The sequence below is a fragment of the Dreissena polymorpha genome, chromosome 11, assembly GCF_020536995.1.
Source record: "Dreissena polymorpha isolate Duluth1 chromosome 11, UMN_Dpol_1.0, whole genome shotgun sequence".
Taxonomy (NCBI): Eukaryota; Metazoa; Mollusca; class Bivalvia; order Myida; family Dreissenidae; genus Dreissena; species Dreissena polymorpha.
The window spans coordinates 48630199-48645185 of NC_068365.1; the positions used below are offsets into that span (position 1 = coordinate 48630199).

The 14987-nt window shown below is 35.6% G+C and overlaps 1 protein-coding gene across 5 annotated transcripts in view; it reads left to right on the forward strand.

Moving 5' to 3' along the window:
• LOC127851848 (uncharacterized) overlaps positions 1-2307 on the forward strand; it is a 425589-nt gene extending 423282 nt beyond the window's left edge. For all 5 annotated transcript variants that reach the window (XM_052385798.1, XM_052385800.1, XM_052385799.1 and 2 more), the window contains exon 2: positions 1127-2307. In XM_052385798.1, the coding sequence (XP_052241758.1) occupies positions 1167-1832 (666 nt within the window). In that variant the 5' untranslated portion in view covers positions 1127-1166 and the 3' untranslated portion in view covers positions 1833-2307. The remainder of the gene's footprint in view (positions 1-1126) is intronic.
• The last annotated feature ends 12680 nt before the right edge of the window (positions 2308-14987 follow it).

A 14987-nucleotide genomic window follows, 5' to 3' on the forward strand; every position in this document is an offset into this window, starting at 1 on the left:
AAGTCTTGGTTAAAGGAATTTACGGCTGTTCTTAGTGGTGCACGGGTTGGCGGATGAATACTATATCTATTAATTATTTAATAATAAAAATATAACGTCACAGTTATTTAAGTTTTCTTTTTAGTAGGAAAACTTTCACTCATCGACTCGATTTATGAGAAATAAACACAAAAACGATAACATGCATATACATTAGTATGGATTGACACCAATCGTTATAATGGTTTATTACTAACTCGTTAACTCTATGCTGTTTTTTCAGCAAACTCTCAATCGAATATTACAGCTTAACATGTTATAATACCAAGTTTGTACATTATCAATTTAGTTTTAAATAGACGATAAACAGTATCACGCATTAAACGTTCACGTTTGCAACCCCTTAGATCAATATTCGGAAATGATATTCTACCAAATGCGGCAAACTGAATATACTTTATCGACCATGGGTAAGCTTTTGTATGTTTACCAGTGAAAGTGTTTTTAGTTTGTTTGGAGCGTGGTTTTCGTGTATATGTGTTTTCTATAGCAAAGAACACATGACTTTGTCGGTTATATACAAATTCACGAATTGGAATTGGTCCATAGTATTACTCTCTACGTCATTTGTTGTTGTTCATATGTTATTATAAAATGTCAGATTTGTTTGAAATTTACTTAGTCAGTATGTCATAATATCATATTTCAAAATGATAAGACCAAATATGTTTAGCATGCAGCAACCGTTAAAAATACTAATGCCTTTACCCTTCTTCTTAAAAACTGATTATTACATTTTTGATGATTGGCAATCAGTTATTGATAATTAAACAAAATACATAGACAGAACGTCATTCTACAAGTATTCTTCATTATTTTCACGATCCCCACATTGAAAAACTGTTAGTATTGATGTTATTCGTCCATACATATGTTCTTTGCGATCTTCCATACACTTGAAGCTTATATGTGCATGGATATAAAGTCATGGGCTTAATAAATTTTCCATTTGTATACATTGAATTTTGTTCAAATGAAGAACAACATTTTGACGTGTTTTGGTACACACTTTTATATATCAAGTTGTCATAATTTTATCGAATTGAGGAAACTATAGATAATTATGGAAATGTTTCTCTATTTTCAGAAGTAATCTTCTACTATCAAAAACCTTTTGGTAAACAGCGATGAGCAACATGGCTGTCCCGGGTCGAGTTCAGGACCCTTTATTTCATTTCGAGACCCATTTTCCCGAGCGTCTATCGCGGCTCCATCTTAATACTGAGTACGCTATCGAGAGTGAAGTAAGCAGTGGTGGAGGGAGTGGAGGAGGACATCCCGTTCACAGAAAGAAGCGATCGAGGGCGGCTAGACAAGGGGTCAGGTATAAGACGCAACCTGTTACTTTCGATGAAATTCAAGAGGTAGATGAGGAGAACATTAAGGAAGAGGACAAAGACAAACCAGAAGGCCTCAAAACCCAGTTCGCGGCCTTTTCGAAATCAATGGATGGTCTTGTGCCAAAGAATCGCAAAAAGAGGGATGATACCATTCAGGAATGTGTCGAGCCAACTAATGATGACATTAAACAGACCAATCCACGGATAGGATATATTGGTCGAGTGCATTCTGATTCTCCCGAGCTGCGACTGCGCAACGACGAAATGACAGTGTGTAAAGAGAACAAAGAAAATGAGCCAGAAAATGGACGTGGATCTCACTCGGAGACAGGTAACGTCCCTCTTGGATTGCCACCTTCGGGTCCAAACCCCAGGCGACTAAAGACTACGGCCAAGGCAAAGAAACGCCAAATGCAAGCCGATGGTCGAGTAAAGGGTGATGATGGCACATAACTATAAATTCGAAGATGTTAACATGGTCTAAAATAAAGTGTATAATATGCGATACATTTGGTAATTTATTAGGTGGACAAATATGGATATGATGTATTGACACAGTCTGTAAACGAATCAAAACTACCGAAAGTGCCTGCATTATTGATTACATGAACAAGAACGTTCATTGTTCAAACAGTGTAGTAATTTTTAGATTTGGTACTATATTTACATGTTATTGTTTTAAAACATGGTGTGTATGTGTTGGTAAAATTGTATGATTACGTGTTCAATAGCTATAATACCAAATGTACGGGTCGAAAAACGTCTATTGAAAAAAATACCTTTAGAAATTGAATAGGAACAACATTATAATGGTTTTGTGCTGATGCAACAATACCTTAACTCTCTATTAGCGAGTTTGTGAGTTTTCAAGTTATTTAAGGATATTACACATATAATGTAACATGGTCAATACATAATTGGTTTTGTTGCCATCGCTCATAAGTTTGAACAGAAGTATATACACGACACTGATAGTTTATTTCAAAGGAAACCAATTACAAGTTAAACAAAGTAATGTTGATAGTTATACAAACATAAGTATTTTGTTTTAAACTCACCTTAGCACAAAGATCTCGATGTGGGCTAGTTTGATCAACCTATTTCCGGTCTCCGTCATAGTGCGGTGTGCTGTTTGTAGTGTGTGTCGTCAATTGTTAGCTCCTTACTATTCTCAAGGGCATATCGTTCTTCAAATCTTGATGAAACATGGTTAGAATGTTAACATTGACAGAATATAAGCCAATTTCGAATCTGGTAAACATGCGTTAAAGCCTAGGTAATCAGGTCAAATTTTAGATAAACCTATTTACCACTTTAGAGGCCACACTTATGATTCAATCTTTATCAAACCTGGTCAGAATGTTTATCTTGACAACATCTATGTTGAGTTCGGAACTAGAGTGTGTGCGTTAAAAAATGAGTAGCTATGTCAAATCTAAACACAAACTGATTTACACTCTAAAGGAAAGAAACATTTATGACTTAACATTGATGAAACTTGGTCGGAATATTTATCTTGAAATTGTGTAGACCGTATTCGAATATTGGCCAAGTGCGTTTAAAAACTAGGTCATCAGGTCACATCTTATAAAAAAAACGTGTGACCACTCCATACGCCGCATTTACTGTATCTTAATGCAACTTTGTCATAATGTTTATCTTTTCACAATCTAGCCGGGTTTGAATCTGGATTACGTGCTTTAAAAAACTAGGTCACCAGGTTACACATTATCCAAACCTTTCAACCACTTAAGAAGCCACGTGTATGACTCACACTGCATGTGTGAAACTTGGCCAGAATAATTATCTTGACAATTTTCTAAATTACGTTTGAATCTAAGGCACATGTGTATAGAAATTAGGTTATCAGATCAAGTTGAAGAAACGTTCCAATCGAATTGCAAGAATGATTCCATTAGTTTGATGTTTCTCCAGCTGAATGTTAATCTTGTCAATAAGAGGGCCATGGTTAAATTTGGTTGAATCTGGATCTCTTAAAATCCTAGATCACAAGGTCAAGTATTTAAACATTTGTGTGCGTGAACTCACGTGAGATCTAAAACGCAATTATGACGCCATGGTTTAAAGTCGACACCAAATCAATAGAGATTTCAATAAAATAAAAATGAGGCAAACTTTTTTACAAAGGCAAATAATCAGGCCCACATATTAGTTTTCAAATATGACATTTACATTTGACAGCATATGTTAGTATTAATCTTAACTTCAACGAAAATAATGAGAAACAGAATAGATATCATAAGTGCGGGCGAAAGTACGAACTTACTTGCATGAATCCTATGTTGCTCAAAAGGCGCAGCTTCACATATTTTAGCAACTATCAATGAAACGGTATTATCAATATTCGTGTTTTGAATTTTGACGGTAATATGCTTGTGTAAAGCTTGACTATTGCCCTACAACTAGTTGAACGTATGACTATTCAAAGCTCAACGGTAGTTTGGTAATCAACGGACCTGTTATTTTTGGAAAAATGGCAATGTAGTTCACTAGTCATTTTCTTTTTACTTGTTTTACACACACTTGTTTTATTTGCGACAAAATACTATACATAAGATAAGTTGAGTGGACAGTAATAATCTTTATATATCCCTTTGTTAAAAAAAATAATGTTTCTATCGAACAATGTCAAACAGTTAATTTTATAAAGAACGGAAAATGAAATAATATATCATGTAAAAAAATAAACATACAATTTCACGTCATACACAATCAATTATGTCAAAACATCAGCATTCAATTTGGGATGAATCATTATGGGTTGAATAAAACTTTTTAAATCTAAAAACAGTACAAGTTGTATATTGTTTTTAACGTATGAGACGAAATCACGATTTGATTTAATATAAACGCGTGTAGCACGTTTTATAGAAGTTTTAAAAATGAATGATTTAAATGGCACTGATAAAATACTTAAATATCGGTTTGTTTAGTAATCCATTATTATATTACAATTGGCTTTTGCTATGTTCACATTTAACCCATTTATGCATAGCGTCTAGAAAAAAGGCCCTGGCAAACAGCGTAGACCCAGATGAGACGCTGCATGATGCGGGATCTCATCAGGGTCTGCGCTGTTTGCTTTAAGGAATTTCTGTAAGAAATATTCTAAATATTGAAATAAATATACAAGACATCTCTTATTTTGGAAATAAATTGATCCGATTTAGAAGGATGGGAGAGTCCGCAAGGCAAAGATGGGTTAAACATCAAAACCGAAGATGATTACTGAATCTAAAATACTGCAGCATCAGAATGTCTTGCAAAATTCAAGCAATAGCAGTTGGTAATAGTTTTGACATTTATATTCTCACGTAAAATTTGTCTATTAAATCACAATGCCATCACGCTAATATGAAGACAAGTATTATCGCTTGAATGCCATTTATGAGGGAGACAATTTAATAACTAACGATGAATGTCCGAATTCAAACCTACTCTTCTGTCAATTAATCTTATGCATGTTTATGAGGGGTAATTTTTCACATAATCATCGGAACGCACACGCGTAATGGAAGTTCTTATGTTTGTTTACGTAATTGCAGACACGTGTATTAAACGTTGCTTATAAGTATGCGTGTTACGATGAAAACATATTTTGTTGTAGAAAGCAGACTGATATGCCATGATTGATTTGTAAGACATTGACATAATATCCGCGCATATTTTAAAATTCTACGTATACAGTTCTACGGAAAGCTCTTCTATTATCGTGAACATACTAACATAAGTAGGTATATTTAAAATGTATTATAACACCACGCACATTCTGTTTTGACGGATGATGATTGGACTTTATAGGTGAATGATGGATAGACGCTGGACGTGTACCCATTGACTTAATAGTTGAATGATGGATAGACGCTGGACGTGTACCCATTGACTTAATAGTTGAATGATGGTTGGACTCTGGACGTGTACCCATTGACTTTATAGTTGAATGATGGATAGACTCTGGACGTGTACCCATTGACTTTATAATTGAATGATGGATGGACTCTGGAAGTGCACCCATTGACTTTATAGTTGAATGATGGATGGTCTCTGGACGTGTACCCATTGACTTTATAAGTGAACCATTGATAGACCCATTGAATTTATAGTTGAATGATGGATAGACGCTGGACGTGTACCCATTGACCCTATAGTTGAATGATGGAAAGACGCTGGACGTGTACCCATTGAATTTATAGTTGAATGATGGCTGGACTCTGGACGTGTACCCATTGACTTTATAGTTGAATGATGGATAGACTTTGGACGTGTACCCATTGACTTTATAGTTGAATGATAGATAGACTCTGGACGTGTACCCATTGACTTTATAGTTGAATGATGGATATACTCTGGACGTATACCCATTGACTTTATAGTTGAATGATGGTTAGACTCTGGACGTGTACACATTGACTTTATAGTTGAATGATGGATAGACTCTGGACGTGTACCTATTGACTTTATAGTTGAATTATGGATATACTCTGGACGTGTACCCATTGACTTTATAGTTGAATGATGGATAAACTCTGGACGTGTACCCATTTACTTTATAGTTGAATGATGGTTGGACTCTGGACGTGTACCCATTGACTTTGTAGTTGAATGATGGATAGGCTCTGGACGTGTACACATTCACTTTATAATTGAATGATTGTTGGACTCTGGACGTGTACTCATTGATTTTATATTTGAATGATGGATTGACTCTGGACGTGTACCCATTGCCTTTATAGTTGAATGATGGATGGACTCTGGACGTGTACCAATTGACTTTATAGTTGAATGATGGATAGAATCTGGACGTGTACCCATTGACTTTATAGTTGAATGATGGATGAACTCTGTGTGTGTACCCATTGACTTTATCGTTGAATGATGGTTAGACTCTGGACGTGTACCCATTGACTTTATAGTTGAATGTTGTATGGATTCTGGTCGAGTACCCATTGACTTTATAGTTGAATGATGGATAGATTCTGGACATGTACCTATTCACTTTATAGTTGAATGATGGATGGACTCTGGACGTGTACACATTCACTTTATAATTGAATGATGGTTGGACTCTGGACGTGTACCCATTGACTTTATATTTGAATGATGGATAGACTCTGGACGTGTACCCATTGCCTTTAAAGTTGAATGATGGATGGACTCTGGACGTGTACCAATTGACTTTATAGTTGAATGATGGATAGACTCTGGACGTGTACCCATTGACTTTATAGTTGAATGATGGATGAACTCTGGGCGTGTACCCATTGACTTTAAAGTTTAATGTTGGATGGATTCTGGTCGAGTACCCATTGACTTTATAGTTGAATGATGGATAGACTCTGGACATGTACCCATTGCCTTTATAGTTGAATGATGGTTGGACTCTGGACGTGTACCCATTGTCTTTATAGTTGAATGATGGATAGACTCTGGACGTGTACCAATTGACTTTATAGTTGAATGATGGATGGACTCTGAACGTGTACCAATTGACTTTATAGTTTAATGATGGGAGGACTCTGGACGTTTACCAATTGACTTTATAGTTGAATGATAGATGGACTCTGGACGTGTACCAATTGACTTTATAGTTGAATGATGGATAGACTCTGGACGTGTACCTATTGACTTTATAGTTGAATGATGGATAGACTCTGGACGTGTACCCATTTACGTTATAGTTGAATGATGGATAGACTCTGGACGTGTACCCAATTACTTTTTAGTTGAATTATTGATAGACTCTGGACGTGTACCCATTGACTTTATAGTTGAATGATGGATGGACTCTGGACGTGTACCCATTGACTTTATAGTTGAATGATGGATAGACTCTGGACGTGTTCCAATTTACTTTATTGTTACTGTTACTGTTTGCTCATTGACCGCGAAACGTAGTATTATCATGTTGTTGTTTTTTTTTTATTATGTTGTTGTTGTTTTTTTTCAAATCAGTCCTGCGTTATTTAGACATTTTGAAAAACATCTTACTATTGTAGCGTATATATTTCACATGGTCTTACAGTCAACGATGGTTGAAGGAAATATATCTTAAATGTTTTAAAATTGGAAGTTCCATGTGCGTTAAAACAAACACATTAAATTACATACCAGCGTTCGAGGTAAGCATAAATGGGCCGTGCTCTGAAAAAAAGGGGGTTTAATGCAAAGTGTCATCCCAGATTAGCCCGTGCAGTCCGCTTTGAAGAGACTTTATTGAGACGAAAAATGTCATAAAAGCAGAAGTGTCGTCCCTGATTAGCCTGTTCGCAGATAAAGGCTCAAATAAAATCGCAAATGCTGTGACTCATAGTCAGGAATATACTCCAGGAAAATTGGAACGATATTCTTGGCAGATGTAGCTGTAAGGTGGTTGAGGTGGCTGATACACAGCGATAACAATCTTGCATAAAACCTGCATTGAAACACTTTTTGTTCAGGCGATTTGTTTTATCTAAAGCGGTTTTGAACGATGTTTTTGTATATAATTAATATTATTATACTGTTTTAAAACGCGTTTCCATTTTATTTGAAATTATTTTGGCCGTGATTTGTTTCACAAAATATAGTCTAAGGATGTAGAATGTTGATTGATGCATTTCAATACTTTAAACCCGTCCACGTTGCATTTTTATTAGTCCTTTGTAAATGGACCATTGCAATACACGAACTTATGAAGCATTAATTTCATATAGTTTCCCCATAGTCAAACTGGTGTTTTAATTAATTTTCTTAATATTACAATATTGTGAAACGAATATAAATACTATAATATAATTGTGTTAGTTCAAACAGTGTAGGTTAGTTCGTAAATCCATTTAATTACATCTCGTTCTTAAATGAGAACAACTGTAAAACAGTATTTTGAGAGAATATTTTAACTTACATCTTAAAACAACACATTTGCGTTAGTCTACTATTGGTGTGGCATTAAAAAAAAAAGAATATGTATAAACATATCTTGTTTCATCGTTAACAGCATAAAATGCATGATTGCTATGTATACGTTCAACGTACGATTTAACATGGACGAACGGAAAAGCCAGTAGTATCCGAAATAAATACATGGAAATTATTACTATGAAGTTGAACAGTGATCGGAATTATATATCATTAAGGGAATTTAATATACATTTGTATGGTTTTTTAATCTTAATTAAATTAAAACTTACTTGAGTCTGGAATTTTAGCGCAAGTATGTTAAACCATTGTAATCGCTACCTTGTTATATCGATATTTAGGTAGCTCCAGACAGACAATATGCGTGAAGGTTCGTTCACTGTTCAAACTAAACATCCGAATGGTATGGAAAGTGCCAAGCACACGCTTGTTATCTAACGTCTTTGTGATAAAGACGCGGCGTTTATTGCCCACTTGCTGGCGTTTTTTGTATATTTAAAAGATATGCCATAATACCACAACAGCTCAAGGCGTTTCTCTTGGTGTCGATTTCAGGTATTTACTCATTTATGCCTAGTGAACTCTCCCATCCTTCTAAATTGGATCAATTTATTTCCAAAATTAGGGATGTCTAGTATATTTATTTCTTTATTTAGAATATTTCTTACAGAAATTCCTTTAAGCAAACAGCGCATACCCTGATGAGACGCTGCATCATGCGGCGTCTCATCTGGGTCTACGCTGTTTGCTCAGGCCTTTTTTCTAGACGCTAGGCATAAATAAGTTAAGAACAAAATGAACATGAATTGACTTCAATCTCTATTCACATTCTTTTTAACCCCCGGTACACTGGCATATAGGATTTGCACCGTCCGCTCGTCAGTCCGTCTGTGCGTCTGACCGTCCGGCATTCCGTTTTACGGAGGTTTTTACGCAACGCTTTCAGATAATAAGCTTATTTTGGTATGTGAGTCTACCTACATGGCTTACATATTAAGTGTAAGTTTTGTTCCGCTCAATTGATTTTTGGTGAAGTTATGGGCCTTGGACTGATTTTTTTCTCTAAAATTGCTGCTATTCGGCTACAAGGCGCAGTATGGGGGCATAGTGTTTCATACCCGCATGTCTTGTTGGATTTAAAACTTATATAAAAACACTAAATTCCAACACACATTTGGCGACATTTGCATTGAACTGCTTTCATTTCTAAGTTAACAGTGTGAAGAGAAATATATACTCATTTAGGATGTAGTTTTCACTGTATTTAAATAGCAGAAAACAAAAATGCTTATAAATAAAATTTTGTTTATTTAAGTCATGCCAATCAACAACTGCCTTTCTTAAAGTATGACAATATGTAAAAATATTCTTTACAAACTACTAAGTTGATATAGCGTAACGCTTAGGACTATCCGTCAACATTTAGAAATCTCCCTAGATGTGCCGATGTAGAACTAACTGCGGTGGGAAAATGCATGCACATGTTTGTTAAAGTAACATTACTACTCAAAATCAACGAATTGCGTACAATATTCCGTAAAATAAAGCTAAACAATTAAAAATCATTGTTCCAAATGGCAATTGCCGAAATTTCAACACCAGATGTGGTTTGGTAAAATAGATGTTTGTGGATACAAAATGCTCGTTTTTATTATGGTTTCAACATGGTACCATTTAAGTGTTCGTGTGTCGTATGAATAGATATATTCGTAGGAAATAAGCATGAAATTTATTGTGGTCACAAATAAATAAAAACGAGCATTTTGTATCTACAAAAATTCTATGTAATCATACCACATCTAGCGTTGAAATTGTGGCTATTGTTGTAATTTTTAGTTGATGAACTCAATTTAGACTGCTTTGTTTGATGCCATCAGGGCATGGTGGACATGTGTTATCAGAACAGGATACCATGTGATCATCATTTCATAATGAAAACTAGTCTGGTGTGTTGCTCTGCAAAGTCTGCTTGTCAAATATTTCAACAGTTGCAATAATAAATATCAATTAAATGTTAGGTCCTATCAGTGTCTTTCCACACATCCAAATATGGGAGGGTGGGCAGATTTGTAGGAAAAGCCACTGGGCTCAGTGAGAAGCTGGAGAGAGTGGAATTGAACGTTGAGATGTAAAGATACAAGTAGTATGAGAGAGAGTTGGTGGCAGTTTGATAGAGAATGGATCTTACCTAGATTGTGAAGACAGTTAACAAATAAACATTATTGGTGTATATATTTATTATCGTAGTGTGTAAATAAAATGTAGAGTACATATACTGTGTTGTGAAGTTATGACCCCCTCCGCCCTTGATAATTGTAACACTATTGCTATAAGGAACACTGATTGTTTAGGTGTAAACTCTATTTTACGAAATACTTTACGAAATTTCGTTGATTTTGAGCGTTATATAGACTTTAAATCAACAGGAAAGACAATTAAATACTTGAAACAATGTTTACGAATGTACCTACCGTCAATAAGGGGTCTCCACAAAATTGTTTCCAGTATGCTTGACATAAGTCTTAGGATTTTTGTTCGATAAAATAAAAAGAAATAATTAGTTAAACAAATGTAATATGAATAACTCAGATCAATAATCATCGAGGGGCATTGTTATGCGATATTTAAGACAATAAAGCCATGGTTCAGATACAATAATTTAAAACATGCACACACAAAACTTATAACTAATAAAAGATTATTAAAACATCTTGTGATCAAATTACGTATAATAAAGTGTTCGTGACTTTTCTCGAAGAAATATTTTATATCCTTTCTAACCGTCTCGAAACCAATCACACACGTTCAAAGTGTTTAATGGACAGTATTAGCCCATTTTTGCCTAGCGTCTAGAAAAAAGGCCTTGGCAAACAGCGTAGACCCAGATGAGACGCCGCATGATGCGGCGTCTCATCAGGGTCTACGCTGTTTGCTTAAAGGAATTTCTGTAAGAAATATTCTAAACATAGAAATAAATATACTAGACATCCCTAATTTTGGAAATAAATTGATCCAATTTAGAAGGATGGGAGAGTCCACTAGGCATAAATGAGTTAAAATGCAGTACGAGCCATCCATATTACGTAGGCTTTTGCTTTAGCTAGTATTACTATGACTCTGTTATATGTTAAAAAAGAAAGACATTTAATTATCAGACAGTTCTCACTTTTGTTTGACGTTTTGTCAAATTGTGCGTTTTTTTCCCCAATATTAAAGATTTTTTAACGGACGAAATTGGTAAATACAGAAAAAAGAAAGCTCAAGCAGTTTCAGCATGTGACTTACAGTAAACAACTTCAATATCGACGGATGAAATATAAAGTTTTAACCTGAACGAGGTATAAAGTTGAGGAAATATGATATGCAAAGTACAATGTTTTATTTTATAATATAGGTATATGCAATCACGTAAAGAGATGAAAACTCTATCTGAACAAGCCATAAATGGAAATAATAGCCTACTTGGCTTATTTAATTATTTTAAAATTGATTTTAAAATATATATAACTATATTCTTTGAATCTATTTTATTGACGCTTCACATGAGACATTTCTAAAATTATTCATGTTGTGGTATTTTATGTTAATAATATTCACTTCCCTACGAAATAGATATTCATATTTAAGCATGTAAATCGTATTTGGAAAATCTTTGGACATGGGCACATTTTTGATAATCGAGATAAAAATATTGCCTATCTTGCTTTTCTGAAACTATGAGTCGTGTTCGGTGAAAACTGGGTATAACGCATGTGCGTAAAGTGTTGTCCCATATTTGCTTGTGCAGTCCGCACAGGCTAATAAGGGACGATACTTTCCGCTTTAATGACATCTTTCGTTTAAATGAACTTAGCAAAAATCCAATTTAGGCGGAAAGTGTTGTCCCTGATTAGCCTGTGCAGACTGCACAGGCTAATCTGGAACGACACTTTACGCATATGCATTATGCCCAGTTTTCTCAGAACGCGACTCATATGTTTTCTTGACCAATTCCATGAATGAGGTAAAAGGATAGAACGAATATGCCTTCTTGATTTTATTTTAACAGATGCCTTTAAATTTGAAAATTATTTAGGCATTTTATTAAATGATACATTAAAAATATTTTTTATTTAAGATAAAGCGCATGGTTATTATTTGCTGTTGTTTACTCTTAACAAACGAAGTTGGGAAATTACTTTGTATTATGGGTTATCATTATTTTTCATAAGTTTTATCGGGAATTAAAAAGTACTACAAAATTAATAAATAACAACTCCCCATCGTTTCCTGTGAGCAAGATACATACACCCAGTTAAACATAAAGTTTAAAATTAGTACAGTGTTTACGTACACTTCAACACCGTTATTTCGAAGTCGTCGGGATCGTTAAAAAACTTCGGATTAACGATAATTCGAAATAAACATTTGACAGAAGACTTCTTTGATTCTGTAAAAAAAAATGAAACGTTGTGGAATTCACATGGTTCGGTTACACGCTTACTGAAAAGCGTGAACTAGTCAGATAGCAATAGATTTCCACTTGTAACAAACGGAGGAATAAAACGATTATTTTTCTTGTTTTTATTGTTTCTTATTACAGAACATATACAATATAATGAATAGCACAAATTATCAGACATACATACATATTAATACATTTTCGGAAATTAATTAACATTTTCTTAACTAATACGCGATGTCTCTCTGAACACCGGCGTTCGCGCAGACGACAAAGGTGTAATTATCGGTTTTTGACGAGACACGACAAAGGTGTGAAATTACGCTCAGTATTTTGCAGTTTTGACTTCGGATTAAAGATTGTTAATAAGGTGCGAATTATAGTGTTGGGACCAACTGAATCACTTCGAATTAACGATTTCTTCGGTTTAACGAAGTTCGGATTAACAATAAAATTTTACATTAAACAAAGAAAAACCAATATCCGAAAAATACTTCGAAATAACAGTGACTTCGGATTATCGGTGTTCAAAATAACGGTGTTGAAGTGTATATGATAACTTTTCTCGGCGTTGACATTTAGGACCATGACATGATTTTTTTTTTCTCGAAATCATGGTTAAATCGTTAAAGATTGCATTTCATGTCTATGCAATTATGTGATGTTATTAACTTACGTATTAATCAATATGAAAAACCTATACATGCATATGCATATTATTATGAACGTGAAAATCGTATTTCAGGAAATGTGTAATATATTTCTAATACGATTACGTCGGATAGAGGGATGCTTCACCATTGATTTCTGAGCTAATTTGATTATGCAAAGATAGCGTTGTGGATTCTTACTTCTATGCAATTTGTTTATAGGGCATGCATATTCAATTAAAGAGACTTGATCATATATCATATCGCAAAGTAGCAATAAGAGTGTAGGTAAATATTTAAATTAAAAAATCGTTTAATAGTACTCATCATTTGAAATTGGTCAAACTATTAAGAGTTTTCGTGAATTTGTGTTTGGCAATAACTGTATTAGTACAAGAAGTATAAAACCCATTACGCAATATAACGGTTTGGATTGTCGAGAAGGTTATGCGATCGATCTGAAAGAAACGTGTTCACATCTGCGTTTTTGTTTGTTTTTCGTTAATTACTGTCTTCTTTTTGTACTTGTTGTGAGTGATTTGTTTCAAAGTTTATATCAATACATTTAGGCAACAAATCACACAAAAAACCAATAGCAAATCTTTGCCCCTTTAACGTACGATAGGTACTGTAAATGTTAAAAAATTACTATAGCTTTGACTATTATGTAATCTATTTAATATTTAGATGATATACAATCAGCGCAGCGCGTAACCATTTGTCCAATCTCGCGACGCCGAGGACAATGTGTGTATTTCAGAGTTTATTTACAGGTCCTACTGGCGCGAGGTTATGGTAGCCCGACCTGCCCCTGTGACCTTTTAGGGGAGAAAAATTAATTTAGAGCCAAAGAAGGTCAAATTTACCCCGGCTTCCCGGGTATTCGCCAAAGAAATAATTTAGATCCAAATAGACCAGTGCACGGTGGCCAATGAGACCTTAATGTGCACTGGTAGTTAGACAATCTCAAAAGACAAATTCATGTCTGAACGCAGCACCGCTGCAGCACACAGCTCCGCCTTTATGGCCCACTTGTTGTCATCAGCCGTCGTCTTCATCCCCGAGACGGTTTCCCCAGCGCGTTGAGCGCACTAGGTACCGCCGCCCCGGGGTCCCTCTTTAAAGCCACCCCCTCGATGTTCTTGGGTTCCCCCCGCGCAGAAGCACAGACCCAGGTCCGTCCCGTATGTCCCCCACACTGGTGGTCTCGCTGTCCCGCCGTCCCCGGCCCTCTTCAGACGGGACCTCTGGCAGGTCCGGGCCGGCGAACTCTCGACGATAAACAGCGGGTGACAAGTCCGCTGCATCTTGGAGAAGACAGCAATCCCAGCAGTGTGGAAGACGTCCGGCTCGAGGGTGACGGACTCTGCTGGATTAGCAGAGCCACCCGCAGAAGTTCCCCTCTATAAGGAAATATGTACAGGTGAGAAAATCTTCTGCGGGCGACTCTCGCCTCGGTCGCGACGCGCACTCTCCAGCAGCTGACCGAGACGCCGAGGACAAACGAGCAGTTCTTAGGTTATAAGCCTCAGGAGCACGGTGTTATCGCTTGAAAAAAGCGAAAGAAACAAACTAACTCGTAGCCGCTGTGGACATCGT